The sequence below is a fragment of the Molossus molossus genome, unplaced genomic scaffold (assembly GCF_014108415.1).
Source record: "Molossus molossus isolate mMolMol1 unplaced genomic scaffold, mMolMol1.p scaffold_m16_p_8, whole genome shotgun sequence".
Lineage (NCBI taxonomy): Eukaryota > Metazoa > Chordata > Mammalia > Chiroptera > Molossidae > Molossus > Molossus molossus.
In genome coordinates, this window is record NW_023425402.1 from 7,941,040 (window position 1) to 7,955,421 (window position 14,382).

The 14,382-nt window shown below is 40.4% G+C and overlaps 1 protein-coding gene across 4 annotated transcripts in view; it reads right to left on the minus strand.

Moving 5' to 3' along the window:
- Positions 1-12,786, minus strand: part of STK38 (serine/threonine kinase 38) — a 49,362-nt gene extending 36,576 nt beyond the window's left edge. Inside the window, exons 1-2 of one of the 4 annotated variants that reach the window (XM_036248440.1) lie at positions 12,557-12,786; positions 6,528-6,660 (exon numbers count right to left, since the gene is read on the minus strand). In XM_036248440.1, coding sequence (XP_036104333.1) covers positions 6,528-6,658 — 131 coding nt within the window. In that variant the 5' untranslated portion in view covers positions 6,659-6,660; positions 12,557-12,786. Of the gene's footprint in view, positions 1-6,527; positions 6,664-8,827; positions 9,046-12,556 lie in introns of those variants that run through there. The other 3 variants (XM_036248441.1, XM_036248439.1, XM_036248438.1) reach the window with 3 other exon arrangements.
- Positions 12,787-14,382: the final 1,596 nt, after the last annotated feature.

Sequence of the window (14,382 nt, forward strand, 5' to 3'; positions counted from 1 at the left end):
TTAATTTATTTTATGAATAACTAGACAATTATCAATGCCTACTGGGTACCTACATCACGTAAGAGAAAATGGGAGAATTGCTGTTTTAAATTAGTTTGCAACAGAGGCCACTATCAAAGGCAAAACACAGACTAAATAAAGATGGACTTGCCCTACTGAGTGGATTCAGCTTGTAGTTTACCAGTAGCATTAATAGGAGACCATCTAACAGGTACTCTGCAACACTGTGTGACGGGGAGTAGACTCGGAAAGTTTGTTTTTCAACCAATCTTCAGAATTTGCTGCAGTGTTTCTATAAAACTACCCAATGTTCTCATACTCTGCTTTTATACAGAAAGCAGTATCAAAATGATTTTTATTCTTCCTTCTATTTCAAGGCTTTGGCCTCACCTCGCACTGCTGTGAGTCGTTTCGTTTTTATCCTCACCTGAGGACATTTTTTTGCGTTTATCTTCAGATAGAGTGAGAGGGAGAGAGGAGTAAAGAGAGAGAGAGAGAGAGAGAGAGAGACATCAATGTGAGAGAAACACATCGACTGGTTGCCACCCACACAACCCCAACCAGGCCAGGGACAAACTGCAACTGAGGTATGTGCTCTTAGCAGGAACTGAACCTGGGACTCTCTGTTCCGCGGGCCAACGCTCTAACCACTAAGCAAACCGGCCAGGGCGAGTCCTTTGTTTCAAATGTAACCTAGTGCTCTACTATAAATGGAACAGTGCAAAAGTTGCATATAAGTAGGAGAAATACTAGAAATTTTAAAGGTATTCAGATGAAGAACATACAAACAAAATGAAAATTTGTATTATAACCTGGTCTCAAAATTTACTAGCGTAATACTTATTATTATTTCAAGCTACTCATTATATAATAAAAAAAATTGTTTTTAATCATCAATTGTCTTACATCATTAAAATTCTGCTTTGTTTTAGCGGGTGTCTATGATGTTTCCCCAATATCAAAAAGTTTAACAATCTATTTCTGACTATTCTAATTTTAGTTTACTTACTACTGTAGTAAGTCCTGCCAATAACTATTTTCCTTGTAATTTCTTTAATTTTTAGGAACAATAAGATACACAATCATCTTATCAAATTGTATCAACAAACCCAAAACCAAGTATCACCTCATGTCCAAAAAGAGGGACACTAAAATGAAAGATTAACAAGGAAATATTGATTCTGAAAAGAACAAAGTGTCTGCTGCTTTTCAAAAAATGAAAAATACTAAAAGAAAGAAAGAAAAATACTGGTGATTTGAGGACAACAAAAATTACTTAAAACAAACATTCTAACTCTCTTAAATGTTTAACATTTTCTTCTTACTGTCTTTTGATTAATTAGGTCTTTAAGAAAAGCAAAACCACAAAAGCGTTGGGAAGTTCTTTCCATCTTAAGAATCCAAAACAAACATTGATTTCAACCCATTTTAGGGTACAATCAGGGTAAATCACAATGTAACACTTATTAGTAATGTAAATAAAACCATACTACATCATCTTGTTGCTGGGAAATGTGATACATATCAATGATGAATGATAGGGCAGAGCCCGTAGGATTAGAAACCAACTGACTACTATCAAATAAAACAAGTAACTTAATCAAGTTTCGTAACTAAAACAACAGAAGTTCTGATTCCAAGAGACTGTTTGTATTTGAAAATAACTGTCTCCAACAGATTTCACATGGCTAGAGATACACTGCACAGCTTTATCTTTAAATTTCCAACAATCCTAACAGGCACTTGTCCCAGTAAACAGCAGGTAGTAAACAATACCAGCTATGAAATATCTTACTATTCAGCATACAGATCTACATATTTTAGGTCAAATCATGTAACCCATGTAAATTATGATTTATACACCCTCATAAGAACATTGTTACAAAAATCCTTATCAAAATATTAATATATTGAATCCAGCAACATATAAAAAGAGTAACATATTATGACCAAGAGTGTTTACCTCAGGAATGCAAGGTTAAATTAATATTCAAAAATTAGCCTATGTAATTCACCATATTAAAAAGACCAATGCCCTGGTCAGTTTGGCTCAGCGGTTACAGCGTCCACCTGCGGTCCAGAGAGTCCCGGGTTCGGTTCCCGCTAAGGGCACGTACCTCGGTTGCAGTTTGTCCCCAGCCCTGGTTGGTCGTGCGGGTGGCAGCCACTCGATGTGTCCCTTTCACGTTGATGTTTCTCTCTCTCTCTCTGTTCCTCACTCTTCCTCCCATTCTACCTGAACAAAAAATGGAAAAATGTCCTCGAGTGAGGAAAAAAAAAAAGACTGAGAAGCCCTGGCCTGTTTGGCTCAGCAGTTAGAGTGTCGGCCTGTGGACCAGAGAGGCCTGGGTTCAGTTCCCACTAAGGGTACATACCTTGGTTGCAGTTTGTCCCCAGCCCCTATTGGGGTCATGTGGGTGGCGACAAGTCAATGTGTCTCTCTCACATCAATGTTTCTCTCTCTCTCTCTTTCTCCCTCTCTCCCTCCCACTTTGTCTAAAGATAAATACAAAAAAAAAAAAAATGTCCTCCGGCGAGGATTAAAATAAAAGACTGAGAAAAACAATATAATAATTTAAAATCCACTCATGATAAAAAAAAAAAACTCTCGGCCAAAGAGGAACATAAGGAAATTTCCCCAATCTATAAAGGGCACCTTTCAAAAACCTACGGCTAACAACATAACTAACAGTAAAATAGTGAGTGCTTTTCCCCTTAAATTGGGAACAAAACAAAGATGTCTACTTCCACCCTAATTAGTGCAGCTCAATTGGCTGAGCATCATGTCCTATGCACAGAAAGGTCGCTAGTTCGATTCCCGGTCAGGGCACATGCCCAGGTTGCAGGTTCAATCCCAAGTCAGGGTACCTGCAGGAGGCAACCAACCCATATTTCTCTTACATCGATGTGTGTCTCTCTCTTCCTCTTTCTAAAATCAATAAAAACATATTTTAAAAAAAAAAAAAAGGTGTCTACTTCCATTGTTTATATTCAACATTGTACCTGAAATCCCTGCCAATGCAATAAGGCAAGAAAAGAAAGTTGTATAAATTAGAAAGAAAGAAGTAAAACAATCTATGACATGCTTGTTTACATAGTAAATCCTAAAGAACCTATAAAAATGAGTTACTAGAAGAAGTAAATTATCAAGTCACAGAAATGTAAGGTCAATATACAAATTCAGTTATATTTTTATACACTATAGCAAAGAATAGGAAAATGAAATTCTAAATATCTACTTATCAAAAAGAAAAAAAACAAAATACTAGGAATAGATGAACAAAGACACATAAGACCTCTACACTAAAAACTATAAAACATGCTGAGAAAAGTTAAAGAACACCTAACAAAATGGAATGATATATCAAGATTCAATATTGTTAAAATGTCAATTTCTCCCCAAACGGATCTACTGATTCAATATAATTACAATCATAACTCCACTAGGCTTTTCTGTAGAAATTGATAAATTCTAAACTTTATATGGAAATACAAAGAACCTAAAATATCTAAAGCAATCTTGAAAAAAGGAAGGAAAAAAAAGAACAAAGATGAGGACTTACACTACTGACTTTGAAACTTACCACAAGGTTACAGTAATCAAGACAGTGTGATGCTGGCATAGAATAAATAGAACAATGAAATAGAATAGAGAGCTCAGAAACTGATACACATTTAACATGGTTTCAATCTTCAACAAAAGTGTCAAAGCAATCTAATCATGGGAAAAATAATCTTTGCAACAAATGGTGCTAAAATAACTGTATATCCATAAGAAAAAAAAAGTAAATCTCAAACCTCACTTCATATCACACACTTATCAATAGTACTAAATGTAAAAACTAAATCCATAAAACTTCCAGAAGAAAACATAGGACAATATCTTTATAACTTGGGGGTAGGCAAACGTTTCTTAGAGGTCACACAACGCAATAACCATAAAAGAAAAAATGCCACCCTGGCGGGTTTGGCTCTGGGGTTAAGAGTATCAGCCTGTGGACCAATAAGTCACAGGTTCGATTCTGCTTAAGGACATATACCTCACTTGAGGTTTTTCTTCAGCCCTGGTCAAGTCGTATGGGAAGCAACCACTCAATGTGTCCCTCTCATGTCAATATTTCTCTCTCTCTCCCACCTCTGGCCCTCCCTCACACTCTATCTGAAGATAAACAGAAAAATATCCTCAGGTGAGGATTTAAAAAAAAAAAAGCCAAAATTGAAAATTTCTGCTCATTTAAAGACATCATTAAGACAGGAACCCTGGCTGGTTTGGCTCAGCAGTTAGAGCGTTGGCCTGCAGTCCAGAGAGACCCAGGTTCGGTTCCCGCTAACCGGGAACGTACCGGGCGCGTACCTCGGTTACAGTTTGTCCCCGGCCCTGGTTGGGTCGTGCGGGTGGCAGCCACTCGATGTGTCCCTTTCACGTCGATGTTTCTCTCTCTCTCTTCCTCTCTCTCCTTCCCACTCTATCTGAACAAAAAATGGAAAAATGTCCTCAGGTGAGGATAAAAAAAAAAAAAGAAAATGAACAGGAAAGCCACAGACTAGGAGAAATTATTTGCAAAACATATATATATGACAAAGGGCCAGTATCTAGGATACATAAAAAACTCCTACAACTCTATGGTCAAAAAATTTGAATGAACACTTCGCAAGGAAAATATACAAATGGCCAAAAGCACATAAAAAAATGTTCAACATCATTAATCATCAGGGAAATGAAAATTAAAACAACGGTGAGATACCACTAAACATCCACAAGAACAGCTGTAAGTTAAAAGACTGACAACACAAATGTTAGCAAAAATGTAAAGCAACTAGAGCTCTCATATGTTGTTGGTAATATTTTGAAAAAAGATCTAGCAATTTCTTTCTTTTTTTTTTTTTTTTTATCCTCACCCGAGGACATTTTTCCCATTTTTTTGTTCAGGTAGAGCGGGAGGGAGAGAGAGGAACAGAGAGAGAGAGAAACATCGATGTGAAAGGAACACATTGAGTGGCTGCCACCCGCACGACCGACCAGGGCCGGGGACAAACTGCAACCGAAGTACATGCCCTTAGCGGGAACCGAACCCGGGTCTCTCAGGACCGGCAGGTGGACGCTCTAACCGCTGAGCCAAACCGGCCAGGGCTCTAGCAATTTCTTATAAAACTAAACATATGACTATGTATGTTTAAAACCCAGCAATTCCACTCCTAACTTTACCCAAGAACTGAAAACAAATGTTCACAAAAAGATCTATAACAAATGTTCATAGACACTTATTCAAAATAGCAAAAAACTGAAAAAAAAACAGATGTTTATCAACAGAACAATGTATAAACAAACTGAGGTATAGTCAAAAAACAGAATGATACTCAGCAATAAAAAGGAACAAACTACTGATATAATAGCAACATGAATGTACCTTGAAAACATTAGGATGAGTGAAAAAGATGCCTTACTCAAATGAGTACATACTATATGAATCTGTTTACATGTTCCTTTTCTATGGAATAGGCAAGACCAATCAATGGTAGAAACAAAATCACAATGGTTTCCTGGGGTTGAAGGAGCATCTCCAGGAAGGAAAGAACTTTCTGGGGTAATGGCAATCTTTTATGTCCATAGGGGTTTAAGTTATACAGGTGTATGCATTTGTCAAAAGTCATCAAATGGTAACCCTTAAGACCGTGCATTTCATTGCATGCAAACCTTACTCCCTTAAAATACTGAACTCTAGTTTGTTATACAAGCAGAAATATGCAGAAGTAAAATATACTGACATCTGAAACATACCTTGAAGTACAGCAAAAAAAATTAAGGTAGATTAATGAATAGATAGGGGGATGGATACATGGATATGTGATAAAACATTAAATGATAATTGTAGAATTTAGATGGTGTATTTATGGTATCCACTATGTAAGTCTTTCCACTTATCTGCACTTTTAAATATTTTTATAATAAAAGGCTGGCAATAAATTTTAATTATTAGTTACTACACAGATGATATACACCAGATCAATAACAACAGCTGCAACTTTAACTAAGTGAATATTATGTGTGAAGCACTGTGGTAGGTATTCACATATGTTACATCTAATCCCCACAGCAATCCTGCAAGACAAGTAGTATTATCACCATTTTCCAGATGGGGGAACTGATACACTGAAAGACTAAGGAACTTGTTCCAGCCTCATACAGCTACTAAATAGGAAAAGCAGGATTCTAAACCCAAGTCTGACTACATAAGAGCTAGTCTTTCCATTACATCACACTGTCTTAATGAACTTCAAGGATTTGGCCCAGTTAATTGTTTTATCCTACCATGGAATTTTGTGTTATTGTCTTAGTAGTAGAATAAGTGGGTTATAATAGCAGGAGCTTTGGATATCAATGGCACTGTCATTCCATTGTAATGGGATAGGCTATAACATGGCTGCTGTTACTCTTGTCTCCTTTCAACAATATTATGAAGGTGCTTTATGATACCAGATATAGATGCCAAAACCATGCATGACACGATTTTCTTAAAATTCTTTACCTCATTTCTCGTTCTTCATGTTGAGCAATAAGGTTGCTATAAAAATTCTCCAGCGTCACTTTGGTCATTGTCACCCTTTCTTTTGTGTGATTACTCATGGACGAGCAAGGTGTTGAACCTGTCATTGACATGGCTGCTAGAAACAAAGAAAAGAAGAGGTTTTAGTCTCGAAGTTAGAATCTACCAATTATGCACCCTCCTACCCTACTGATAGGAATGTAAATTGGTACAACTTTTCTGGAGGACTAACAAGTAAATAACAAAAGCCAGACAAACAGAACACTTGGTGAAAATAAGTATATATTCATGTCCTATGACCCAGAAATACCATCCCTAGGTAAAAGGCCTAGAGAAATTATCACATGAGCTCTTAAGGTAACAAGCACAAGGATGTACAATACAGAGAATGTTCACTATACCATCATTTTGTTATGGGAAGCTAGAGGCAATTCGGTAAGGAAATAAATAAAAGGCTATGGATACATGTAGCAGTCAGAAGCAAATCTACCTATACCTAAAAGTGACATAAATATATCTTTAAAACATTGTTGTATTTTTTAAAAGGAAGAAAACATGATCACAATACCTTATGTGTAAATTAAGAATATACATTACAGCCCAGCCAGTGTGGCTCAGTGGTTGAGTGTCGACCCATGCACCAGGAGGTCGCCAGTTAGATTCCCAGTCGGGGGATATGCCCAGGTTGTGGGCCCGGTCCCCGGTGGGGAGCATGCAGGAGGCGGCCAGTCAATGTTCTTTCTCATTAATGTTTCTATCTCTCTCTCCCTCTCCTTTCCTCTCTTGCTCCCTCTCCCTTCCTCTCTCTCTAAAATCAATAAGAAAAAAAAATTAAGAATATACACTACAGACACAGTGTAATTCTTTGCCACCTAGGAATCTACCTTGGAGAAATTAAAGACCCGTAAAGACTCATACACGAGAGGGTTCAATGCAGCATTGTAAACAAAGGCAAACTAGAAATAACTTGAATATCCAACAAAAATTATGAATAAGTCCTATAATAAAATAATATGCAGACAATTAAAATATGTTCAAATGTGCCCTGGCCGGTTTGGCTCAGCGGTTAGAGCGTCAACCTGCGGTCCTGAGAGACCCGGGTTCGGTTCCCGCTAAGGGCGCGTACCTCGGTTGCAGTTTGTCCCCGGCCCTGGTCGGTCGTGCGGGTGGCAGCCACTCGATGTGTTCCTTTCACATCAATGTTTCTCTCTCTCTCTCTCTGTTCCTCTCTCTCCCTCTCACTCTACCTGAACAAAAAAATGGGAAAATGTCCTCGGGTGAGGATAAAAAAAAAAAAAAAAAATGTTCAAATGTTTAATGTCAGGGAAAATGTTTCCAATCCAAGTGAAAAGAATAGGTTACAAGACAGATTTTTTTCCATGATCTCAATACAATAGATCATTTTATTCTTATTTGTGCCTTCTACATTTTCTATATTTTATTCAATGGCCATGTACTATTACCAGTAAGTTACCAATAACTTTTAAATTTACAATTTCTACAGTTTAAAAAAATATGACTAAAATGCTCATCTATTGGTATATATACACTCTGATATGTCTATTTGATAAATGTTCACTGTCTATTTGAATTTACAAGTTAAAACAAAGACCTATGATGGAAATACTATTACAAAGAAAAAAAGTAAATAATTTTAGTGATGGAAGATACAAACCAACCAAAAAACGAAACAAAACAAAAAATGCATCTTAAGTTCCTGGTTTTACATTTGAGAAGGCCAATATCAAAAAAGTTTAAATAGTTGATAGAACACTTTTTCCTAATTTAAATCTCATTTTCTGCCAGAAATGTTTGCCAACCTATATTGTCACACTTGGCCAGACTACTCACCAACCTTGACTTGCTCCAGCACTGGCAATAATGTTCAATATATTATACTTATTATGTATTTCTCCCACACAACCTGACTCTAAGTCTGTGATTTCATCACAAAATAAAGCTGACTAAAAATCAGGAGGGGCTAAGGTCCACTTTCATGAAAAGTTTTCTGAAGGATTTCCCCTTAAAACTCAACAGCTTTTTTGCTTTGTAGAGCAAACTAAGGCTTTTAAGGAATGTGCAAACACTTGTTATAACTAAGAAAAAGGACAACATTTTGATTCATGGTGTGCCAAAATGACAGCAATCACAAATTCAAGACACTGAACTATGCTCTACCTTATTATAAAATGTTATATTTTTAATAGGAAGTTTCTGTTAATACCAAAGCAAATTCAAGTGTATATAGGATAACAGAATTAAAAAAAACAAACAAACAAAACCTCTGTTTGTCCCTGGTCGGTGTGGCTCAGTTTGTAGAAGCATCGTCCCATATATGGAAAGGTCTCAGGTTCGCTTCCCGGTCAGGGCACATACTTAGGTTGCAGGTTCCATCCCAAGCCCTACCCAGGGCATGTGTGACCAATCGATGTTTCTCTCTCACATCGATGTTTCTTTCTCTCTGTCTTTCTCTCTCTTCCCCTCTCTGTGAAAATATCCTTGGGTGAGGATTTAAAAAAAAAAAAAAAAAACTGTTTGGTTTTGGGTGTGGTTCCTTATTTGTCAGCCTGTACCCCCTCTCCACCCACAATGAAAACCACATGCACTCTAAGTTTGATGAAGAAATTTTAAAACCAGATTTAAAAACAAGTCTGAAGCAAGTGAGCACTTTGTACTCCACTCCTTCCTTGTCTGTAACCTTTTCAAGATCCCTTATATATTTTAACAACTGAAATTACTTCAACTTAAAAATACAACAACCAGAGAGTTTAAGCTTGAGATAAACAGTGTCTTCCATATAATAGGTGGTTAATAAATGTAAGGTAAGCAAGTTAGTGATTTTTCAATTGTCAATAAAGCTAACAAAATTACATTTATATTGATAGGTATATAAAAACTGGAGGGGCTAGTTTTGACTCATTTAAGTTGCTGGCATGACTTACTAAACTTTTAAAGATCAACAGATTTCCCCTGAGTGGTTTGGCTCAGGGGTTAGAGCATCAGCCAGAGTCGCGGGTTCAATTCCGGTCAAAGGTACGTACCTCGGTTGCAGTTCAGTCCCCAGCCCTGGTCAGGGTCATGAGGGAGGCAGCCAATCGATGTCTCTCTCTCACAGAGATGCTTCTCTCTTTCTCCCCCTCAATTCTATCTGAAGATAAATAGAAAAATATCCTCAGGCGAGGATTAAAAAACGGATTAAATTCATTCAAAGATGGTATGTAGTAAGGCCAACAAATTTTCTAGCAGAATGGTTTTCGACCTTCACATACAGTCTCTAATATAAGGCAAAGGTTGCATTGGCCTTCCCTTTGACCTTTCTTCAAAACCTCCTCCTGCCCTGGCTGGTGTGGCTCAGTGGTTAGAGTGTCCCAGTCAAGGGCAAGAACTTGGGCTGCAGATTCGATTCCCAGCCCTGGAAGACAACCAATCAATGTGTCTCTCTCACATAAATGTTTCTCTCTCTCCCCCCTTCGCTCTGCCCCTTACACCCTCTCAAAAATTCAATAGAAAAAACATCCTCTGGTGGGGATTAAAAAAAAAAGAAAAGAAAACCTCCTCCTGCTCTTCCTCCATTCATAAAAGGGCTAGCCTAATTCTAATAACCTTTCGACGAAAGATACAATTACTCTTACCCCATAGCAATTTATAGGTTCACTGGGTCAACCAAATACTTTAAGTTTTATTTTTTTATTGATTTGTAGAAAGAGAGAAAGAAGGAAGAGAGAGAAAAACATCGATTTGTTGTTCCACTTATTAATGCATCCATTGGTTGACTCTTGTATGTGTCCTGACCAAAGATCAAACCTGTACCCTTGGTGTAACAGGAGGACGCTCTAACCAATGAGCAACCCAGCCAGGGCCTAAATACTTTTCACTATAAGACATGGCTTTCCCTACAATAGCTCAGATCTGGAAAGAGCCCAAGTGTCCATCAGTAGATGAGTAGATAAAAAAGCTCTGATACATTTACACAATGGAATACTATGTAGCTATAAGAAAGAAAGAGATCTTACCCTTTGAGACAGAGGGACCTGGAGAGTATTATGCTAAGTGAAATAAGCCAGACGGAAAAAGTCAAGTATTACATGACCTCACTTATTTGTGAAATATAATGAACAAAATAAGCTGATGAACAAAATAGATCCAGAGACATGAAGTAGGGAACAGACTGACAAACCTCAGAGGGAACGGGGGTAGAAAGAGATAAACCAAATAACTTATGTGCATATATGCATAAATAATGGACAAAGACAACAGTGCAGTGAAAGCAGGGGGAGGGGGCAGGATGGGGAGGCGGGTGTCGATAGAGGGGTGAGGGGAGGGACATCTGTAATACTTTCAACAATAAATATAAAAATTTTTTTAAAAGACATGGCTTTCCCCCATATTTTTTTTCTTTATTGATTCTAGAGAGAAAGAAAGGGAAAGAGAGTGAGAAAGATAGAAACATCGATGAGAGAGAATGATTGGCTGCCTCCTGCATGCCCGGGGATCAGGTCCACACCTGGGCATGTGTCCTGACCCGAAATTGAAATGGTGACTTCTGGTGCATGGGTCCACGCTCAAGCACTGAGCCACACCAGCCAGGTGTTTCCCCCATATTTTTGACAATCCAAGCCTTTATGCCCTGACCTACAGATTGCTGCAGGCCCTTTGCCTATTGTTTCATTCTCCAACTCTGCAGAATTAGGGAATAACAGGTAGGTGAGAAATTCTTAAAAGTTTTAAAAAATTAACAAAAGAACATGATCCTCATAAGTCAGGGGTAGGCACTGCAAACTTAAAAAGAGATCAAATGAAAACCATTGTTTTATGCAATCTAGAGAGTTATACCTGGTTGACTGATTGACTTTACATTGGTATAGTTATCTCTATAAATACTCCTCCCACCAATTCTTAATTTACTTCTTTGTGACTGGACAAGCCAATATCTTTCATTTGAACAATTCAACATTGGGGCTGAGACCATTCCTTAAGAGTCACCTATCTAAATTCTCTTACTAAACTGTAAGTCACTGGAAAGCAAGCATCCTGTCTTATACTACTTGTAATATCCTTCCCCCATCTATGTGCAATGCTATGCACTTAGTGAGCACCTTATAAAAAAGTTTACTAGGAAAACAGTCATTGTATGTGTCCATTACTAGGAGTTGGAAGTACATGAGTGTGATGGGGAATGGTTTTCTATACAGGGTTGGAGGGCAGTTCCCATCCTCTCAGGAGGAAGCTGATATCTAATGTTTGGGGTAGAGTGGAGCCTGTAATTGTGATGGGTGTCTTCTGTTTAGGGAAACCACATCTACTGCCTGGCTAATTCTAATTCACAGCCGAAGTGAGCTGAAAGGGTCTACTTGACCCCAGCCTTCCTCTGTACATTTCAAGAAGAACGAGTTTCTCTTTGCATCTTTTAATCAATTCAAAGTGCAGTCGGGAGATCTGGTCTCTCTACCAGCCGTTCTGCACCCTTTCTGACACAGACTTTCCTCTAGGTCCTTATCAATTTTCCTCTTTTACTCTCTTTCTAAAAGAAGGGTCCTCACTAAATTTTCCTGTTATTTTAAGATTGTCTGAACCCCAGTACCCAAAGACTGGCCATGGGGAGGGGAGCAGACGCAAAGATATCACACCCCAAGGTGGGCTTTCGACATCTCTGCCTCACACGACGGCTCTCGGGTTCTGAGGCTCCAGAAAAAAGAAAAGGAGGTGACAACTGGTAATGAGCGAGATCCCGGCGAAGACAGAGATGGCAGCGAGCAGACAACGCTGGCAACATGGAAAGAAGAGAGCCCGGCTCCCGCCCCAAGTGCACACGGAGACAGGACGGGGTGGGCAGCTCGGGACTGGGACACCGTGGAGAGGACCGGCAAGGAGCCTCGGAGCCGGAGCAGAGGGGCTGTCAGAAGGCTGAGGGGAGCGGCCGAGAGGGAAAGGGAGAGTCCCAAAGAGTCGGGGGAAGGGAAGTGAAGGGAAAAGCCTGGGATGGGCTGAGGCAACGGCAGCGAGACACTCACCAGAGCCCCGAGGGAGGCAGGGCTGTGGGCGGCGGACAGCCGCGGCCGCCGGCCGGGCCAGGAGTCTCGACGTGCGGACAGGAGAAGCCCCAGCGGCGGCAGCCGGTCGGCCAGGGGAGGGGACAGGACGGTGGAGGTGCTCTGAGGTAGGGCACTAGGGGCGGTTACCGGTGAAAACAACAGGAAGCGTCCCAACTGCCGGAAAAGACGGCAACGCGGAGGGGCCAAGGCAGCCGTGTCCCCCGACGCGGAGAGGGGCTGGCGGAGCGGCCACGGGCCCAGACTGCGCAAGCGTGACTTCCCGGAGACGCGGCGGGAATTTCAGGACTGCGCGTGCGCGGGCCCCGCCCTGCCTATCGGAGCCCTCGCCCGAGTGAGGGCAGAAGTGTGAGGTGGAGGGCGGTTCCGGGGTGGGCGGGGGGCCGGGGGGAGCGTCTCTTTGTGTTTTGATTTTTCACTTTTTATTTTGAAATTATTAGGCTCCCAAAAAGTTGCCAAATTAGTACAAAAAGGTCCCGTACTCATCACGGACCCAGCTTCCCTCAACATCTTAACGTAACTCGACTACACTATCAAAACCAGGAAATTGGCAATGGCACAATACAATTAACCAGATAACAGCTCTTCCTTGAATTTAACCAGTTTAGCAAGCACTCATTTCTGCGCGTGCCCGCGCCCAGCTGTGGTACTGTGAAAATGTAAAGCCTGTGGTCATGCCCGCCCCTCCGTGGATTTTCGAACATTGGAGCACCAGGTCTGCTGGAGCCACTGACCCCGCCTGCTCCTCCTTAAAGTAATGATTAACAGGCCATATTTGGGGATCGGGCTCGCTCCTCTGGATTTGGACGTGGGCTAGCGGTGCGTGTCCAGTGCTCCAGGAGAGTCTGCTTTTCAAGGCTACTCAACTGCTTAGTCTGTACCACCCTTTGGGTTAAAGAGGTCCCAAGCTTACCTGTCTTGGGGCACCCAAAAGGAGCACAGTGTGTTGTGGCGCTAGAGAACCGAGAGACCACCAGAGCCAAATTAAAGCCAAATGGAGAGCAAAGTCCGCTGGCCACTGATCCATAAGCAGGAGGGAAGGGAGGTGGGAGAGAGCTGAGGTGGAAGGGAACTGAACTGCGTCAGCACACATCTGTGGTCAGGGTTGTCTTGCTATTCATTCTATTTTCTAAGTTCTAAAAAAACGACAAATTCACTTAGAGGACAAAATTGCTTAGAGGAGTATTTGGGGCCTTCGTCTTATTGGAGGTCCTCTGGCATAGGAATAGTTAGTAGACAAGACTCCTGGTAAGGCAATTTGTCCATTTTTTTGGTATCTGGTTGGGGTGTGCCTTCTTTATCTGGGAGTGATGAATCTAGAAACGGCGACCTGCTACCTTAAGGGCCGTCGGAGTGGTGAGGATTATAGGCAGGGGCCAGTCTATCTAAGTTCCAGTGAAGCAGGCTGAGTTTTCTTGATCCAGATCCAATCTCCGGGCTGAATATTGTAAAGATCTGAGTCACCTGGAAGAGAAGGTTTAGGGAGAGAATATCTTATCATCTGATGGTTCTTCTACTGGATGAGTTGCAGAGCCTATAAGGACTTAAGAAGATAATGGTTATTTAGTTCAGTTAGGGCTTCTTCTCCCAATCTGGGGAGAAGCGGTGGTGGTCTCCTGTACATTATTTTATAGGGAGAGAGACCCTTAATAAAGGGAGTACATCGGACCCGCAATAGGACAAAAGGAAAGAGGCTGACCCAATTTTCGCCTGTCTCTAATTTTAGTTTAGTAATAGTTCCTTTAATGTTCGATTCATCCTATCTGGCCTGAACTGTAAGGCCTGTA